The 17,145-nt window shown below is 38.0% G+C and overlaps 1 protein-coding gene across 1 annotated transcript in view; it reads left to right on the top strand.

Moving 5' to 3' along the window:
* The window catches only part of tprg1 (tumor protein p63 regulated 1), a 38,717-nt gene extending 21,988 nt beyond the window's left edge, over nt 1-16,729 (top strand). Inside the window, exons 5-6 of the mRNA XM_047374072.1 lie at nt 9,164-9,317; nt 15,823-16,729. Of these exons, the coding sequence (XP_047230028.1) occupies nt 9,164-9,317; nt 15,823-16,017 (349 nt within the window). The 3' untranslated portion in view covers nt 16,018-16,729. The remainder of the gene's footprint in view (nt 1-9,163; nt 9,318-15,822) is intronic.
* Nucleotides 16,730-17,145: the final 416 nt, after the last annotated feature.

The raw sequence follows: 17,145 nt of genomic DNA, 5'->3' as shown, positions 1-17,145 counted from the left end.
GGCTGCTTTTGCTGAAATACAATCAGTCTTTCAGGCAGAGCTTTGCTTTGTACTTGCTTTTTATTTTGTTTAGGTTTTTCTCAGCCCTCCTTCCTTTTTCTCCCCTCAACATATTTACTCTGCAGGGAAATGAGGGGGCACAAAATGTTCAGCAGCAGCAGCATTGTGTAAACAGGGCATGGCGATTGCATTATGATGCAGCCCCTCCCTGCCACCATGACATATTAACAGCTACAGCACTATTGTTTAGCCTCAGGTGTTTCATTCTGGTTGGCAGGAAGTAAGCTGTTGCACAAGGCATGTGTTATGATGTGCAAATTAGCAAGACAAGTCATAAAGAAAATTGAAACAGCGTTGAGAAATCGCTTGTTCTGATTTTTCTGTCTTTTTCAGCTTATATGAAAGCCAACAATTGTTTTCTCCCACAATGTATGCCACAAAGGCTCCAACTGCAAACTTCACCAACAGTACTTATAGTTGTTCATAATCCAGAGGTACATTACACCAAACATCCTATAATTTTTATTTATCGGTACCAATTTTTATTAGTGACTGGGTTTAGAATAATTATTGACAAATGGCTGCTAATATATGTGGAATCCTAATAACTATTCTTATATTTGAGGTTTTTGCCTATTTTAATTTCTTTAATGGCAAAAAAACAAAATTATTCACAGCGCTATATATTTTATCTGCCACCTTACAGATTTATTACGCTTTAGCTTTTTTGTCGCACTTAAATGTTTTAGTCTTTAAGCAGATTTTATTATTTGACAAAGATAAACAGAATCGTTTAAAAAAGGATTTTTCAAATTACTTCATTTATGGATGAGAAACGAAAGGTCTCCCCACCAAGTAAAGACTTGTGTGATTCACAACTTTTTGTTCAGTTTCATTGGCCACACCCTGGCCTGATTACCTCCAGACATGTAGAATGAAAATATGACTGGACTCGAACCTTGACCTGACAACATAAAGTAGACTAAAGATCTCAAAAAGCCCTGATATAAAGAAATTTAACAGACGAGAAACAATCATTATCTGTTCATCTGGAAAGGGTTACAAAGCCATTTTTAAGAGTTTGAGACTCTAGTGAACCACAGCGAGAACCATTTTCCACTTATAGAGAAAACATGGAACAGTGGTGTACCTTCCCAGGAGTGGTTGGCCTACCAGAATTACACTGAGAACGAACGTAGATGTGATTCAACAACACAAAATGACAGTACTTTTAATTTCCCTGATCTTAAGATTTTGATCAGGATTGTATGTGCAAAATAGCCCCCTCACAAGCTCTCTATCCCCCCCACGTTGTGAATCACTGTTGTAGAAAAACCCCTTAAAGACAGGTTAGTACCCTAAGATCAGAAACCAAGAACTCTGTACTCTTGAGCTCTTTCAACAAACTGTAATCTGGTGATCATAATATATTGAGTTGCAAATTGACAATTTAGTACTGACTGCAGATGCAGCTCTTTATACAGATGGTACAAAGTTCAGCACTTGTTCTCCAGTCTCAGACCAGTGAATGCATGTAGTTAAAGCTAAAATCCTGCCGTTTTTTCCCTGACCCCCTGCTGACCCTGAGCCAACAGTTTTCATTTCTTCGCCGGTGATTCACTTTCACACAGTATGCAAACTGAGATGATTTTACAGCCGATGGATATCATAGTTCCTATAATTACCACAGTTCTAATCGCAGTCTTAAAGATGCGAGCCTTTCAGAGCTCATTACAAAAACACTGCTGCAGCTCAGCTCTCCGCCCTTGGATTGGTTTTCTCATTAGTGGGGGTGACTTTTCATAAATCAGTGTCGGCACATGTCGCCTTGAGGGGTTGAGGAGGGGGCTCTTTGCATTGACAGGAGATGTCTAGATGTCAGCACAGTCTGAACCTCGAATCAATCATCTGGTTAGCAACAACCCAAACAGTTTGTAGGGCATGAATGTTACTGGAGCTCCTGGGTAAATGTTTCTGCTTTTCTAGAATTCAACCATTTTTGCCAGCTTGGATTTAGTGTCATCAGGTGTTTATCCCCTTATGATGAAGACTTTTTTTCTAACAAGTTTCATTTTTACTAGACTTCCAGCAATACATTCAGTTCACAAGACTGACTGATACGCAATAATAGGTTCATAAGAACAAGAAGTTTAAAAATTTTTTTAAGAGGACTATTTTAAAGAATCTTTTCTCAGTGAAGGATATCGGGTTAAGGTTTATTTTCTATATATTGTGGTACTCATGCTTGTCTTTATCTAAGGTGGCTCTTATGTCGAAAAGAAAGGATGCATCAGTTTCAAATTGCTTAATGCAGAACAATCAGTTCAAAACACCCTTTTAGTTTAGAGTTGACAGGAAGCTATGAATCAGATTGTTAGCGACTAACATTAGCCAGTCTTACAGTGCTTACAAATCCTTTTAAATTCGTTTAGCACTCTGTTACTGTATTTTTTGTATAGCAAATCCTTCTTCATTGCTTTTGTAACCAAGTGTTGCCAGCCAACCAGATGAGATGTCCTCATCAGCCGACTCTATCAACACAACAGAGCAACTCAAGAACTCTTTCCTTTTTTACTTTAAAAGAAGAGTCACAAACAAATGCAGATACAGACCATTTTATCTGCAGCACATCATATTACCTTACATTTAGTTCACCCATCAAAGTCAGGCTGTCATAAGTCAGACTTCACTTTAATGAGAGATTTGGTGGCACTATTAAGGTGAAATCTCATCGTGCAAAAACGCACCACACTTTAAGGCATGTAGATCATCACCCACATCATTTACAAGATGAGATCTTTGAGTGGTTGAAGGTGTGTCTGTACTCCATATTCGTAGGTTTTCATTAAGCTGAGAAGAGATATGACCCTGGGGCTTTTTCATTTAAACCTGAAATATTTACTTTAAAACTTACCGAAGAAAGAGTAGCAGAAGTAAGACAAGGCTACGAGTGCAATGAAGCTTATTTCTAAGCTTGGCATACATAAGATTGCCTGCATCAAGAATTCACATTGAAAACAGATCACTAAATTGAAGTGATACAAAAGTGTGTGGGTGTGTGTAGGTATGGCATGGTGACACAGGAATTAAATGCTTGTATAATTGCTGCTTTGACTATACATAGAAGATAGAAATAGCTTTTATTGTCCCTCAGTGGGGAAATTCAGCATCTTAAGTTTGTTCAAATACATGCAATACATTACAACATATTTGCATAACAATGCCTTTTAAATGGTGATGTAGTTTGGGGATTGCCTAGATTGTACCCTGAAGATGAACCTGCTTTGGGTCATTTTCAAGGTCAAAGATTTTTCTTTTTAGGTTCACTTTTCAACAATCAACTTGGGTTATTGCTCTTCTAAAGACATCTTTTTTTTTTTCAATTAATCTATCAATCAGCAGGAAAAAAAACCTACAGGGGCTTGTTGTTTTTTTTTTTTTATCAGATCCTCTGGATGGCGCTGCTCGGGTGTTAAACCAAAAAACGTTACACACCATCCAAACTTCCCGCTAATTGTCACTGAAGGAATCCCCTTTTTTAAACCTGGTATTTGTCACTGATAAAAACGCACACACAGGATGCCTACACACTGCAGCCAAAGGGCTACTCCACATACAGAACTATGTAAAAACAACTTTTTTTATAAGTTTAAGTTTAAGACTCAAAAAAAAAATACATTCAAAAAAATTATGGCTAAGTTAAAAATCTTTATAGTGGATTATTAGTGTCGATGACATCAGTTACATGGACTGTGCTCTGTTGTCAGCACCATACATCAGCAATAGTTATTCCACCATTTTTGCCCTCTTATAAAACCAGTTTTTCAAAAAAAAAAAAAAAAAAAGTATTTTTTTTTTAGGCACAAACTAACTGAGGCATTCACTGTTACAGTCTGGGTTATGTTAATACAAAATGCAGTTTTTGAAATTATTATTTATTTGGCAAAAAAAGGTTATAAGCAGTTGGGGTAAGATTCTTGTTATTCGCTGTCAATCCTAACTGTGAAATATGTTTTCTTGACTGTAAAATACAACATTACTGTCATCTTTAGGACTTTTTGTGATTGTTGAGTAAGTCCAGATTGAAATTTTTCTTGTCCTGTACAGCTATTTGATGGTTTCTCATCATGGCTCTACATTTAGAGTAGGAGGAACGTTATGCTACAGCTTTACTACTTTATTGATATGTTCAAATCTTTCTTCCTGCATATAAGCAAAAGGTTCTTCCTGTGAAACCTCCCTGTTTTTGGTGGTTTTTGACCTCTGACTCAAAAAAATATATATATCTGCAGAGTAGATGTTCTTACCTACCTGACTGTCTACTTTGTGATTTTTGTCAGTTGCATCACCGTATATGAGCCAACATGTTCTTGCTGCCATGATCAACAGTGCAAAGGCTTGTTTGATGTTGCCGCTGATTAAGACAGAAACTTTGAAGCTCTGACTACATTGCTTTCCATCTAAATAATGTGAATTTGGGGTTAAAAATAAAAATGTGAAAATTTGTCTACATAAAAAAAAAAAAAAAACATCTGTTTGCATCTATATGTGGTTTACTTTCTGAAACTTTGTGCAGGCTAGGTTTAAATAGGACCTGTGGACTAAAACAGTCCAAATTTAGCCAATTTTCTAGACTCAGTAAAGACAAGGACTGGCTACATGTATATAGCTAGTCCAGTGTTTGTAGGGATTTCTGCTTTGTGTCATCTTATGATGATTACCTTTTATTTATATTGAGATGTTATTTATTTTTTTATGATCTATATCCACCACTGTCATGTTGCCATCACCATAGTTAGCACCAAATCTAAAAAACAAAAACCACACACAGCAGTCTGAAACAGTGCAGCCTTCTTTCTCTGGCACAAGGTTTATTCTGTGTGTATTCATCCCATTTTGTTTGTACAACAACTATACGTCTATGTTGTATGCTACTACCTGGCATTTTAGCCATTGCCTGGTATAGTATTCTTAGCCATGATACCCTTGAGTAAAATAAGCAGTTTTACTATTTTAGTTGAGGATATTTAAAAGGGAACAAAAAAACATGTAATATACCCCAATAACAGCAACAAAATGCTAATTGAATTATTAGATTTCTTGTGGAATATATTTGGTGAGACGACAGCAGGAAAGGCAGAAGGTGAAAAGCTTTATCTTAAGAATCTGATTATCTTTTCCTGTAATTTTAAAGTGAATCACTTCCATCAGTGGACAGAAAACCAAAGCAGAGCCTCATAATGTGTTCACATTTAAAAGGTTTTATGTGAATTGACACTTCAGTGAGTATAACCTTTTGGTTGTTTGGACATCCAGCATATATAATAATGAGTCTGTTCCGGAGTAAATACTATAGATATTGGAGATGAACATTACTTTATTTTTGAACCTGGCAGCTGTTCTCCTTGGCCTATTCATAGTAGGAAGTACTGTCTGACATCCTCTCAGCTGCTATACTCATACGAGACAGTTGAAAAATCTGTTAACAAATGCTTCAGGGGGAAAAACACAACATAACGTTGGCATCTGATGAAAAATTTCTGTTTATAAGTTACATAACTAAACCAGCTTTTTACATATATATATATATATTTATTTATTTATTTATTATAAATATGTATAAACAAACCTCGGCTCATACAGATATTTTGTGGGAAATGGGAGCAACATTGAAATAGCTTTGTCGGCCGGAATGGGGAACTCCTTGTCAGCAGTCAACCAAAAGGTAGATCCTCAAACCTTAGCTTTAAACTACAATCTTGTTTCAGTTCAGTTAGTTCCTCCTTTTCCTGTAGTCATGCCTTTCCAACAACCGAAAGGAGTTGCACACCACACATCACTGGCAAGTAGATTTGACCAATCAGACCTCTCATATGTAAGAAAGTTCCTCCCGCAGCTCAGACATCAAGCATCTAACAACCATATGACTTCTGTCTGGAACTATAAGACTTTAAGCTCCCAAATGGGAGCTTGTTCAGGTCCATACGGAATATGTTCCGTTTATTGCAGCTTCGGCTTTTTTAAAACGTGATGGAAAAATCTGAAGGCCATCAGTCATTTTGACAGATTTCGATTCACCCCCCTGGTGGCGAGTTAGCATATTAATGGGGACATATCATTGTTTTAAATGCCTTCTCACACTTAAATCATTCGGTTGTGGTTTATATAAAATGGAACTACGATGCTTTGGTCTGTATTCCTCGTTGTAGCTTCACAGGCTCCTCTTTTACCCCTGTTCTGAGGTGTGTCTGAGAGCAACTTGTTTTAGTGCGGTCTCTTTAAATGCTAATGAGGCACTTCACACCCCGCCAACCTCCAAGTCAAGGAGCGCTCCACTCTCCTCGGCCATTTTTACTGTGCCTGCTGTGTCTGTTGCTTCTACAGACAGAAGGAACTCACCCTTAATCAGATAAAGTCTTTCAGCAAATCCTTTTTGATACTAGTAGAGGTTGCTGAAGAACTCAACCTTGAAGTGCTTCACGTAGCCGAAGAGGAATTTCCCCATTGATGTGGGAACATTTCCATGAAAAAAAAAAATGTAACCAGGCACTTCAGAGGTTCTGATTCTGGGGGGCCGTGTAATGACTTGTGTGAGTTTATACACCCAACAACCAAACCAAACTTGTCCTCTTGCAACTTCGGCATAATAAGCTTGGACTACAAAATCACAGCGAGAAATAAAAGTGCGGATAAGCGAAAGTGATCAGCTGAAAGTCCATGACCTTATTTAGCTGTTCTGGAGTAAATACTGTGACGTAACCACGGGACAACAGTAACAGATGATAGAGAAAACTGAACGGACTGAAAAATATGGCACGAACAGAATATAAAGATATCTCTGCAGCACCTGGAGAGACTAAATTCAACTTTTCTGCAGTCCTATAGACTCCAAGTACACAACAAAATGTATGTAAAGGCTAAAAAAGTTAATTTTGCAAATGTCCAAAAGGCTCTGCTATTGACCACAGTCAGTGTTTTTTGTCACTGCAGAGAAAAAGTTATATGTATTCATCTGGTTGATGTGGATTCTCTGTTTCGCTTGTTTGGACTGAATTTTAATTAAAATAAATGAAAATAAATGCAATTTAATATTTAATTGTTATAACGACTGATCCTATCAGTCAAAATGACAATTCTGACTAACAGGGTCAGCCTAGCAGAGGTTGCGCTAGACAATGAAAAATTTAGCACAACCTCTGCTAGGCATACAACATCATCCAAACACAGAAACGAGTTCCTGCATCTTGGCAATGAGGGCGTCACAGTCCAAAAAAACAACGCGTAACAATAACATCTGTTTTCTTTTTCCTTCACTCTGCTAGCAAAACCTTTGGCATGTCCGTCCATGGCTGCGGCTCTATCAGTTCAAACACGTATCCAGTTTTTCCAAGTATGTTTTCCTCGGTCAAGATATTCCGAATGTGACCCGAAAAATTTCCTTGACTGTTGTTTTTTTTTGGCAGTGCCTTATAAAATGTGAAGTTTTTTGTTAATGGCATTTTCTTCCACAAAACGCATATTGGAAAAGAACTGAGAATGTCCATTGATATCCGTAAGCCCATCAAGTTGCAATGCATATTTCCTACTGATGCGTATTTTTTCAAAAACATCACCTCGGATGTCCGTAGACATGTCATCAATACGTCTGGCAATTGTGTAATCTGAGCGAGTTACTTAAGCTATGTCTTTAACCGCATCAGGGTGGAGCATCTTATTTACAGTAGCTTTTCAGGCAGGTAGCATTAATGTCTCTGCCTCTGTGGGACTTTTTTGATTTAGCTATAAGTTCAGCAACAAGGTAGCTAGCATTGACTACCTTTGCAGTTTTTCTCATAAATGTTGCTTAGTTTCTTTATGTTTTTCACAAAGGCAAACAAAGCTGTTTGTTGGTTTGTTCTGAAGCAATGGGTGTTTTGCTTTCTTTTGGCCACCGGTCATATTAGGACCTTCATTTGCATCTGAATTTGGTCCATGGCAGAGTTTGGAGTTTGTACTTTACCTTTCTAAACACTTCTTCATTACTGTCACGACTTTTCGCATGCATCCCTGGCTCTCTTCTCTAAGAAGTAACCCCCTGACACGAAAGAGTATTACATTTCTCTGCCAGTCAGTATTATAGCAGACACTCGGCAGTGGCATACTTCTGGTAGATGATAATTAATTTTCAAATGTTTTAAGACTAATTAAGGGAAACTGGGTAATTTGCCACGTCACACCAGATGATCTCTCACGGCACGTGCTAACTTCAGCCCATAATGACAACTCAATCAGCTAACATGTTTTAGTTAGACTGCAACTTAAGGAAAACATTTGGAAGGTTTGCATTCACACTCACACTTAAAATACACTTACCTTAGGTCAGCTGATTGTGGCACATCCCCAAGACGGTTATGTTTTAGCAGCAAAAGGAGATGAGAGTAACATGTTCAGATTTGGTGTGGTCCACTTTAGAGGTACACAAAATCCTAATCTAAGACTTGCCCACATATTTTTTATGCACTTTGATGCAAATGTAGAAATAAGAAGTGTTTTATACCCTCTGAGTTTATTATTTTTAGCTCCATTAGGAAGGTTAAAATCTTTATTTGGGGATTCACTTCACAATAAGTAGTCAAAAACTACCACTAAATCTAGTCTTTGTTAAACGTTAAAGATGATGATATTATTTTAGAAATAATTGTTCTCTTTTTAAAAGCAATCAGATCCTATTATGTATTTGTTTTCCATTTTTGTGAAGATAATGTGATTGAGTGAAACTGGATTTCTGGCTTCAGGTTATCATACCGTGGGAATCTTACACCAGCCCATACCTACATATGATTTTTTTTTTTAAGGTTTGATGACTAAATTATAAGCCTTCAATGCACACTTGTTATGATAGCTTATGCAACATTGATCTTTTCACATAATTTCCCTCCTCCTAAAAAACAAAACAGGTAAACAAAACATTTCTTTCAGATGATCTGGGCGTTTGTCTTAAGCCAGGGAAAGATTGACAGATTGCACATGTGCACAAGACTTCCAAAGCAAAAGAAAAACAAGACATGCATTCAGTAGTGTAAGTCAGCTGTGACAGGAAGCTAAAAGACTGTCACATGAGCCAAGTGTCACCAACAGTGAAAAAAAACACACACACTTTTCATAATTTTGTTTGTGTTTTTAGGAGAGACGGGGAGGGGGTGCGTGTCTTCTGGGACCGGCTGAAGGAACCCTCCTTTGCCTCCAGATGGAACCCCTTTGCCAATGATTTCCCCTTCATCACATTCACTCACCATCCTGTGAGGAACATCGATGACACCTTTGCTGCACTCTGTGACGTAGGTGGACTCATCACTGTTTTTTGTATTTTTCAGAAAGACTTTGAGAGACATGTTTTTTTCTTTTCTAACCACAAGCCCCATGTACTGGTGTTTAAAGGAATTCTGTTTCTGTTACGACATTTCTTTTCTTAGAACAGTGTAGTATAATTTAGATACACTCTCTGCATTGGGATCTTTTGTGTGAAAAAACAAAATATTCCTATTACTCACCACCCCCCTCGACCCCCCTCCCCCTCAATTTAGAGATTTATTAAGAAATACACACTGACCCATTAAATATTTACATCATTTTTGCGTCCAGCTTCCTTTCTCCCAGGTGTCAGTGTTGTACTCTGAGTTCTCTACATGTTTGTTGATGTGGCTGAGTGAGTCAGAACAGAGAAATGTGTAACTGGAAAATGAGCATCACAGATATCAGTTCTTTGGAACTGATCATGTTCAACTCTCAGAACTGACACGCACCTGTATGCATGAGCTATTTTAAAAATACATGAAACTAGGTTGATGATAATAGCAAAAAACAAGAAAATTGTCTTGTCTGAGTTCAGAGGTTTAAACTGTTTTGCTACATCTTTGTTGGCTGATAAAGCAACTAGATGTCTCTTTCCAAGTCAGATTTTGATGAGAATTATCATGGTGCTTCTATCTAACTGGATCCCATTACACCCCTACTTTTAGACCTCAATAGACATCTTGATGTGGGTGGCTTTTCGCTTCACTTCACAGCATCTGTACATGTCTTGTAGACACAGACGACTAAGTCAACAATTACCTTCTGTCCTCCATCTTTAGAGTTGATCAGTTAGTGCAGTTAGATTTTGATCAAATGCTTGGAATTAATGACTACACACTCTTGACGTCTTGGTTTTTTTCCAACTCTTTATCAGTTGAAGGTGGACTCAACATGAATTTAAACCCAACAATCGATCCATTTCATCAAAGCTCAGTGCTGAATTCACACTATAGCGCAGAGCAGGAAAGAGGGGTTCATGAAGAGTTCATGAAATCATCATCACAGTCCCTCCACTGTACTTACCAGTGGGAATAAAGTGATGTTCTAGATATTCTTCCTTTGTATCAAGCCAAACTCACCTGGAGTATTTGTTGCTGTCAACCTCAACCTTCGGCTCATCTGATCAAAGCTGACAGTTCCAGTTAAAGTCCCAGTGGAGTTTAGCATCTGTGTGTCTCAAATTCATGTCCCTAGGAAACCAAAATGGCTTACTTATAGGTTCCTCAAAACTGATCAACTAAAGAAAAGGTAAAGCATACGTTTAACAAAATGCTTACTAACAAGGGATCGTTTAAGGGCACCAGCATTTGTGGCACTAGTGATTTAGTTGGTTACAGAAATTATTCTTGCATTATTGTATATTGTTGTACTCAAGTTTAAGGTTATGTGCTGAACAGCGATGATTGGAAGACCCTTTCTTGCAGTGTTTTGACTTCCTCTTACCTGCCATATTTAAGACCTGTGTGTTGTGGTTGTTTTCTACTTTAAACGAGATTCAAATTTCAGCATCCTTTTTTGATTGAGAATGGACCAAAGGAATAGGGCTTACAACAGGCAGACCAACAAAGAGGTCCAGGCGTTTTGAGCGTTTTTGCTGATGAAGACTTTCAGCAGGACTTTGAGTCGGTGACACTGACTGATAGGGGATACGTGAAGATTGCCACAAAAAAAACGAATATTATTACCATCACCTGCTGGTCTGGAGGAGTAGTGAGTTTTTTTTTACAGCTACCCCATATGTCGTTAGGCTGATTTACATATGTTTTCAACTGCCTTTCAGAGCAGTAGAAACAGAAAGCAACAGAAGTTACCAGCCCCTTTGTGACCCCGCAGGTGAAGCGAGTAAGATAAGATAAGAATTCCTTTATTCGTCTCACAAGGATAAATTTCAGTGTCACAAGAGTGTTAAAAAAAATAAGATAAAAGCTAGATACCATCATACAGTTAACAAATCTGTATACAGTTGGAGAATTTTTATAAATGGTAGGAGAATCTACAGTATTTACACCCTCGTTATAAAACTTTACAGTACAGTCCCAGAGAGACTTTATTGCCTTTATTATTGAATTACATGTGTAAAGAAAGTATTTACAGTTATTGTCTATTTAGTCCCAACATGAGTCTGATATGCTTGAATTCTGCTGTTTGTTATATAGCATCACAGTAGCAGGAAGAAAGGAGCGATGGAAATGCTCCCTCACACATCTAGGATTCTGCAACCTGCCACTGAAGGAACTCTTGAGAGCAGCAACAGTCTGGTGGAGGGGGTTGGAGGTGTCCCTTAACAACAAGGACAGCTTCCCCACCATCCTCCTCCCTCCGACTACCTGTACAGTATCCAGGGGGTATCCCACGACAGAGCTGGCCCTCTTAATCAGTTTGTCCAGTCTCTGTCTGTCAGCTGCTCCCATGATGACATTACCCCAGTAGGCCACACCATAAAATAGAGTATGTATGGATGGACGGACAGACAGACAGATGGACACTACCGGTCAAAAGTTTTACAGGTCCTTCTCAAAATATCAGCATATTGTGATAAAGTTCATTATTTTCCATAATGTAATGATGAAAATGTAACATTCATATATTTTAGATTCATTGCACACTAACTGAAATATTTCAGGTCTTTTATTGTCTTAATACGGATGATTTTGGCATACAGCTCATGAAAACCCAAAATTCCTATCTCACAAAATTAGCATATCATTAAAAGGGTCTCTAAACGAGCTATGAACCTAATCATCTGAATTAACGAGTTAACTCTAAACACCTGCAAAAGATTCCTGAGGCCTTTAAAACTCCCAGCCTGGTTCATCACTCAAAACCCCAATCATGGGTAAGACTGCCGACCTGACTGCTGTCCAGAAGGCCACTATTGACACCCTCAAGCAAGAGGGTAAGACACAGAAAGAAATTTCTGAACGAATAGGCTGTTCCCAGAGTGCTGTATCAAGGCACCTCAGTGGGAAGTCTGTGGGAAGGAAAAAGTGTGGCAGAAAACGCTGCACAACGAGAAGAGGTGACCGGACCCTGAGGAAGACTGTGGAGAAGGGCCGATTCCAGACCTTGGGGGACCTGCGGAAGCAGTGGACTGAGTCTGGAGTAGAAACATCCAGAGCCACGGTGCACAGGCGTGTGCAGGAAATGGGCTACAGGTGCCGCATTCCCCAGGTCAAGCCACTTTTGAACCAGAAACAGCAGCAGAAGCGCCTGACCTGGGCTACAGAGAAGCAGCACTGGACTGTTGCTCAGTGGTCCAAAGTACTTTTTTCGGATGAAAGCAAATTCTGCATGTCATTCAGAAATCAAGGTGCCAGAGTCTGGAGGAAGACTGGGCAGAAGGAAATGCCAGAAGTCCAGTGTCAAGTACCCACAGTCAGTGATGGTCTGGGGTGCCGTGTCAGCTGCTGGTGTTGGTCCACTGTGTTTTATCAAGGGCAGGGTCAATGCAGCTAGATATCAGGAGATTTTGGAGCACTTCTGCTGAAAAAGCTTTATGAAGCAGTCATTTCTGCCAAAGGATTCCCGACCAAGTATTGAGTGCGTAACTGTACATGATTATTTGAAGGTTGACGTTTTTTGTATTAAAAACACTTTTCTTTTATTGGTCGGATGAAATATGCTAATTTTGTGAGATAGGAATTTTGGGTTTTCATGAGCTGTATGCCAAAATCATCTGTATTAAGACAATAAAAGACCTGAAATATTTCAGTTAGTGTGCAATGAATCTAAAATATATGAATGTTGAATTTTCATCACGACATTATGGAAAATAATGAACTTTATCACAATATGCTAATATTTTGAGAAGGACCTGTAGATACACTTTCTCACTTAAAAGGTCTCCTTATTTTCATGACTATTTACATTGTAGATTCTCACCAAAGGCAACAGAACTATGAAGTTTACTATATAACATGGAGTTATATAGTAAACAAAAAGTGTGAAGTAACTCTAAACATTTTTATATTTGAGATTCTTCAAAATAGCCACCCTTTGATTACTGCTTTGCTCTCTTGTCATTCTCTCCATGAGCTTCATGAGGTGGTCACCTGGAATGGTTTTCCAAAGAGTCTTGAAAGAACTTCCCAGAGCTTCATTGAGAGACGGTCAAAGGTTAATATTTCAGTCATCACAGCAAAGGGCGACTACTTTAAGGAATCAATAATAAAAAACATATTTAAAGTTCTGTTACAATTTTTCGTTTGCTACATAATTCTATATGTGTTCATTTACTGTTTTGATGCCTTCAGTGAGAATCTACGTACAATGTAAATAGTCATAGACATAAAAAAAAAAGACATTAAATGAGAAAGTGTCTAAAACTTTTGACTAGTGGTGTACGTACATGGAGCACATGTACAGCATGATTTGTGAGACCTGCCATGCTCATCGGGCTGAATTTTTTTGACATGCTATTTTTTTGACTGCTTTCCAAAAAAATCAACAGCGGCCCGGCTTATGTGGGGCTAAAATTTTGCCACAGCGTTTGTACTGAAACAAAAGGCTGATATGCAATCACACGTGGAGAAACATTTTAATGTCTGGTGTGAACCACAGAACTGTCCATTCATACATTCTGAGTAAATTAATCACTCAGGATGTGTGGCAATACCACCTAGTTTGTTAAATATTGTCTTCTTTTGTTTGTTTTTTGCTGTTTTCTGATTTCTAGCTGCCAGTGTTTCTTTTATCTTTCATGATTGTAGGAAGATCTACTTGTTTAAAGGAGTTTAGTCATTTTTAATCTATTAAGAATAAATTTAGAGTTTCACAAGCATGTAGTTCAGTTTGGATCTGATAAGAATGTGGATCTTTACACCTCAAGGTGTGGAATTTGAAAGGGAAATTGCAGCACATTGCCCCATTACTCAACCTCCTTTGGGAAGGTGTCATCAGTGATGTTGCAATCAGGAATTGGATCCAGCCTTTTGGTAAAAGTTTGTTTTAACAGAAACCAATCTTCTGCATCAAAATGCTTTTGAAAACATAGCATGCACTGAAAGTGAAGTGAGGCTGCTTCTAGAGATAATACAATCATTAGTTTAAGTTAAGTGGTCCTTTTTCTTCTTGATGCTAAAGGTTCCACAGGTCTAAACCTGAACATTAGTCTTTGTGTGCTGTTAATGAATGAACTATAAACAGATTAAAAAGTATGCCAAAAAACATATCTGGTATGAGTGTAACAACAGTTTATTTTTGGTTTCATCTTTGTTTATTTTATTTAACGGAACCTTTTTCCCCCATATATCAGAAACCCACCAACTAACATCAGTTTTTAGTGTCAGTTGAATGGTATTTAACCATCTTACATTCAATGCAGTAGTTATGGGAGTTTGCAATAGATGGGAACACAAAGGTGGGGGTGCACATACATATCTCCACTAAGTTAACCAGTGGACACAGGAATGGGCACAGCCTTAATTAAACATGTTTACCAACAGTAAACTGAATCTCTGCCACTGAATGCAACAATCTCAAGACAGAAAGAGAGAAGGTGGATCCATTTTATTTGTCTGCAGGTCCAGTTAAAATGAAAAGACTAGCGAAAATGTGATTTAACACTGTAACTTCACCTCCTCATAGTGTACAGGCATGTTCTCTAGGATGTCATAATAGTTAGTGGGTGTAACTCCTCTCTTGTGTAGGACTAAGGTAAATATGCTACTATTGCTGTGAGGAAAGGATTTAATTACCTTGCTGAAGCATAAATTGCAGCTGTGGCTACCAGTACTTTATTGGGACATAGATGTGTTTTGACAAACGATTGTCCCTCCAACAGTTGATTGATAATGGATATAAAACAACAAACTCCACAGGTTTTATCTCATAAACACAGTGTAGATAATATTACTAATGGTCCTGAATGGAACATGGTAAATCAGTGCATCACTGATTTCTATTTATTATCATCTGTACGTTTCTATATAAGTGATTACTTGGATAAATACATGAATGTTCTGGGGTGTTTGGGTGCTCCCACATTCCCATTATTTCCCAGATTGGGCCACTGTGACAGCTGTATGCTCCACATTCCAGAAAATGGCCTCTGTACGCCTACCTGGTTATGCAAACCCAAAATATGATTCTTGTGAAACTCCATCAGCTACTGGTAAAACCATCTAATGAATCCAGGACCACTTACACCGCCTGACTGACTGTTTGATGGTCAGGAAACTGCCGGTAACAATATAGTTCCACTTCCCCTCCCTTAGATGTTCATAGACATTTTGTATGCCTGTTTCATATTGGGACATTATTTCAACTCAGAAAAAATTGCAGAAGCTTTGGAGACTGGATTGTTCAGCCCAATTCATAAACTCTAACAACTTTAGCCACATTTACTTGTTACTACCCATCCTGAATTACCTGGGAATCAAATTACACAGCTTTACTATAAAGTTTATATCACTTAATACATTAATACATAAAGCAGAAATAATTAAAACGTTTCAGGGGTGTGTATATTTCTGATTTTTCTATCCACAGATCCAGGCCTTTTCTGAGGAGCTCAAAGAGACAGCCCAGAGAGCCCACAGCAAAAACCCAGTTCCTGGGAAAGCCAACGGAGTTCTGGTCCTTCAGCAACCAATCCACATCGAGACATACGTGGGCGCCATGTCCTTTCTTGGAAACCAGAATAAACTGGGCTATTGCATGGCTAGAGGAAACCTTGGATTTTAAACATTTGAGCTTTTCAGTAAAACACTTTTGATGTTTACTCCAATGTTAAAATCTTAAACCTGCTTTAAATTTTCCAAAAAAAGATAATGGAAACCTCACAAAACACAGCGAGTTTTCTTTGCTTTTGTTTTACAGAAGGTTTAGTTTCCACTGTTCTTTACTGGTGTGTGGTTGCCAGAAATATCTAGGTTTCAGCACACTTCTTAACTGGGTGACAGATTCGCTGCTGCTTAAAAGCTGTGATATGGTAATCTAATTCTTTTCTTCCTCCCCCAGTATTTCTGTTAGGGACTCATTCCCCATGCCATTCCACCCCTTAGAGATTCACTGGAGCATAGGGGCTCATTTGTCAGCAGAGTTTTTTATCATTCTCACTGTATTTTTACAGTGCATACAGTTGAGGAATTTCCCCTTGGTTTGTGTGTTTGCAGCTTGGTGCTTTCAGATTTTTTTTGTGCCTTGTGGGTTTGTCTCATAAGCCTCATATAGAACGGTTTTCTACTTTTTTCTGGGCATCATGCTGTTTTTTCCAGAATATTTGTCCTTGGTAACAGCCTGTTAACAGCTAGTTTATCTTAACATTATTGCATACATTTATTGATGTCTACAATGGGGGAACAGCTGATACAGTTGTTTACAAAACAAGTAAATGATTGAAGTGGTGTATATGAAGAATTCAGTGAATACAAAATTAAATCTGATCTGATTACAAGTTTGTGGTCTGTGATATAAGTTGAAGCCAAATGGTTTTCTTGTTTTCTATTTGTATTTTTGACTGTTTTTATGAACTTCAAAATACTATGAGTGATTTTCTGCACAGCAACAAAATGGGTGCATTGGAAGTAATACAGCTGTGACTGGGAATACATCTGATAAAATTATTTTGTTACTGTGTGCATATTATTTTTATTACCTAGTGTAACTACTGCAGAAGAGTCATATTTTGTTTTTGCTCTTTTCAAGGTAAAAAGGAAGAACAGTCTCTTTCTGTAGAGTATTATTTGCCAGCTGGAGTCTCAAAACATGCTACATGGGAGTATTTCAGTTTTAATTTTGAAGGCACATTCTTTTGACTGAAACAATTTAGGTTTAGTTGTAGTTTAGTCATCTGTAGTCATTTTTGTTTTA

Source organism: Girardinichthys multiradiatus, chromosome 9 (assembly GCF_021462225.1).
Source record: "Girardinichthys multiradiatus isolate DD_20200921_A chromosome 9, DD_fGirMul_XY1, whole genome shotgun sequence".
Lineage (NCBI taxonomy): Eukaryota > Metazoa > Chordata > Actinopteri > Cyprinodontiformes > Goodeidae > Girardinichthys > Girardinichthys multiradiatus.
This window is presented reverse-complemented; position numbering and strand designations above follow the sequence as displayed.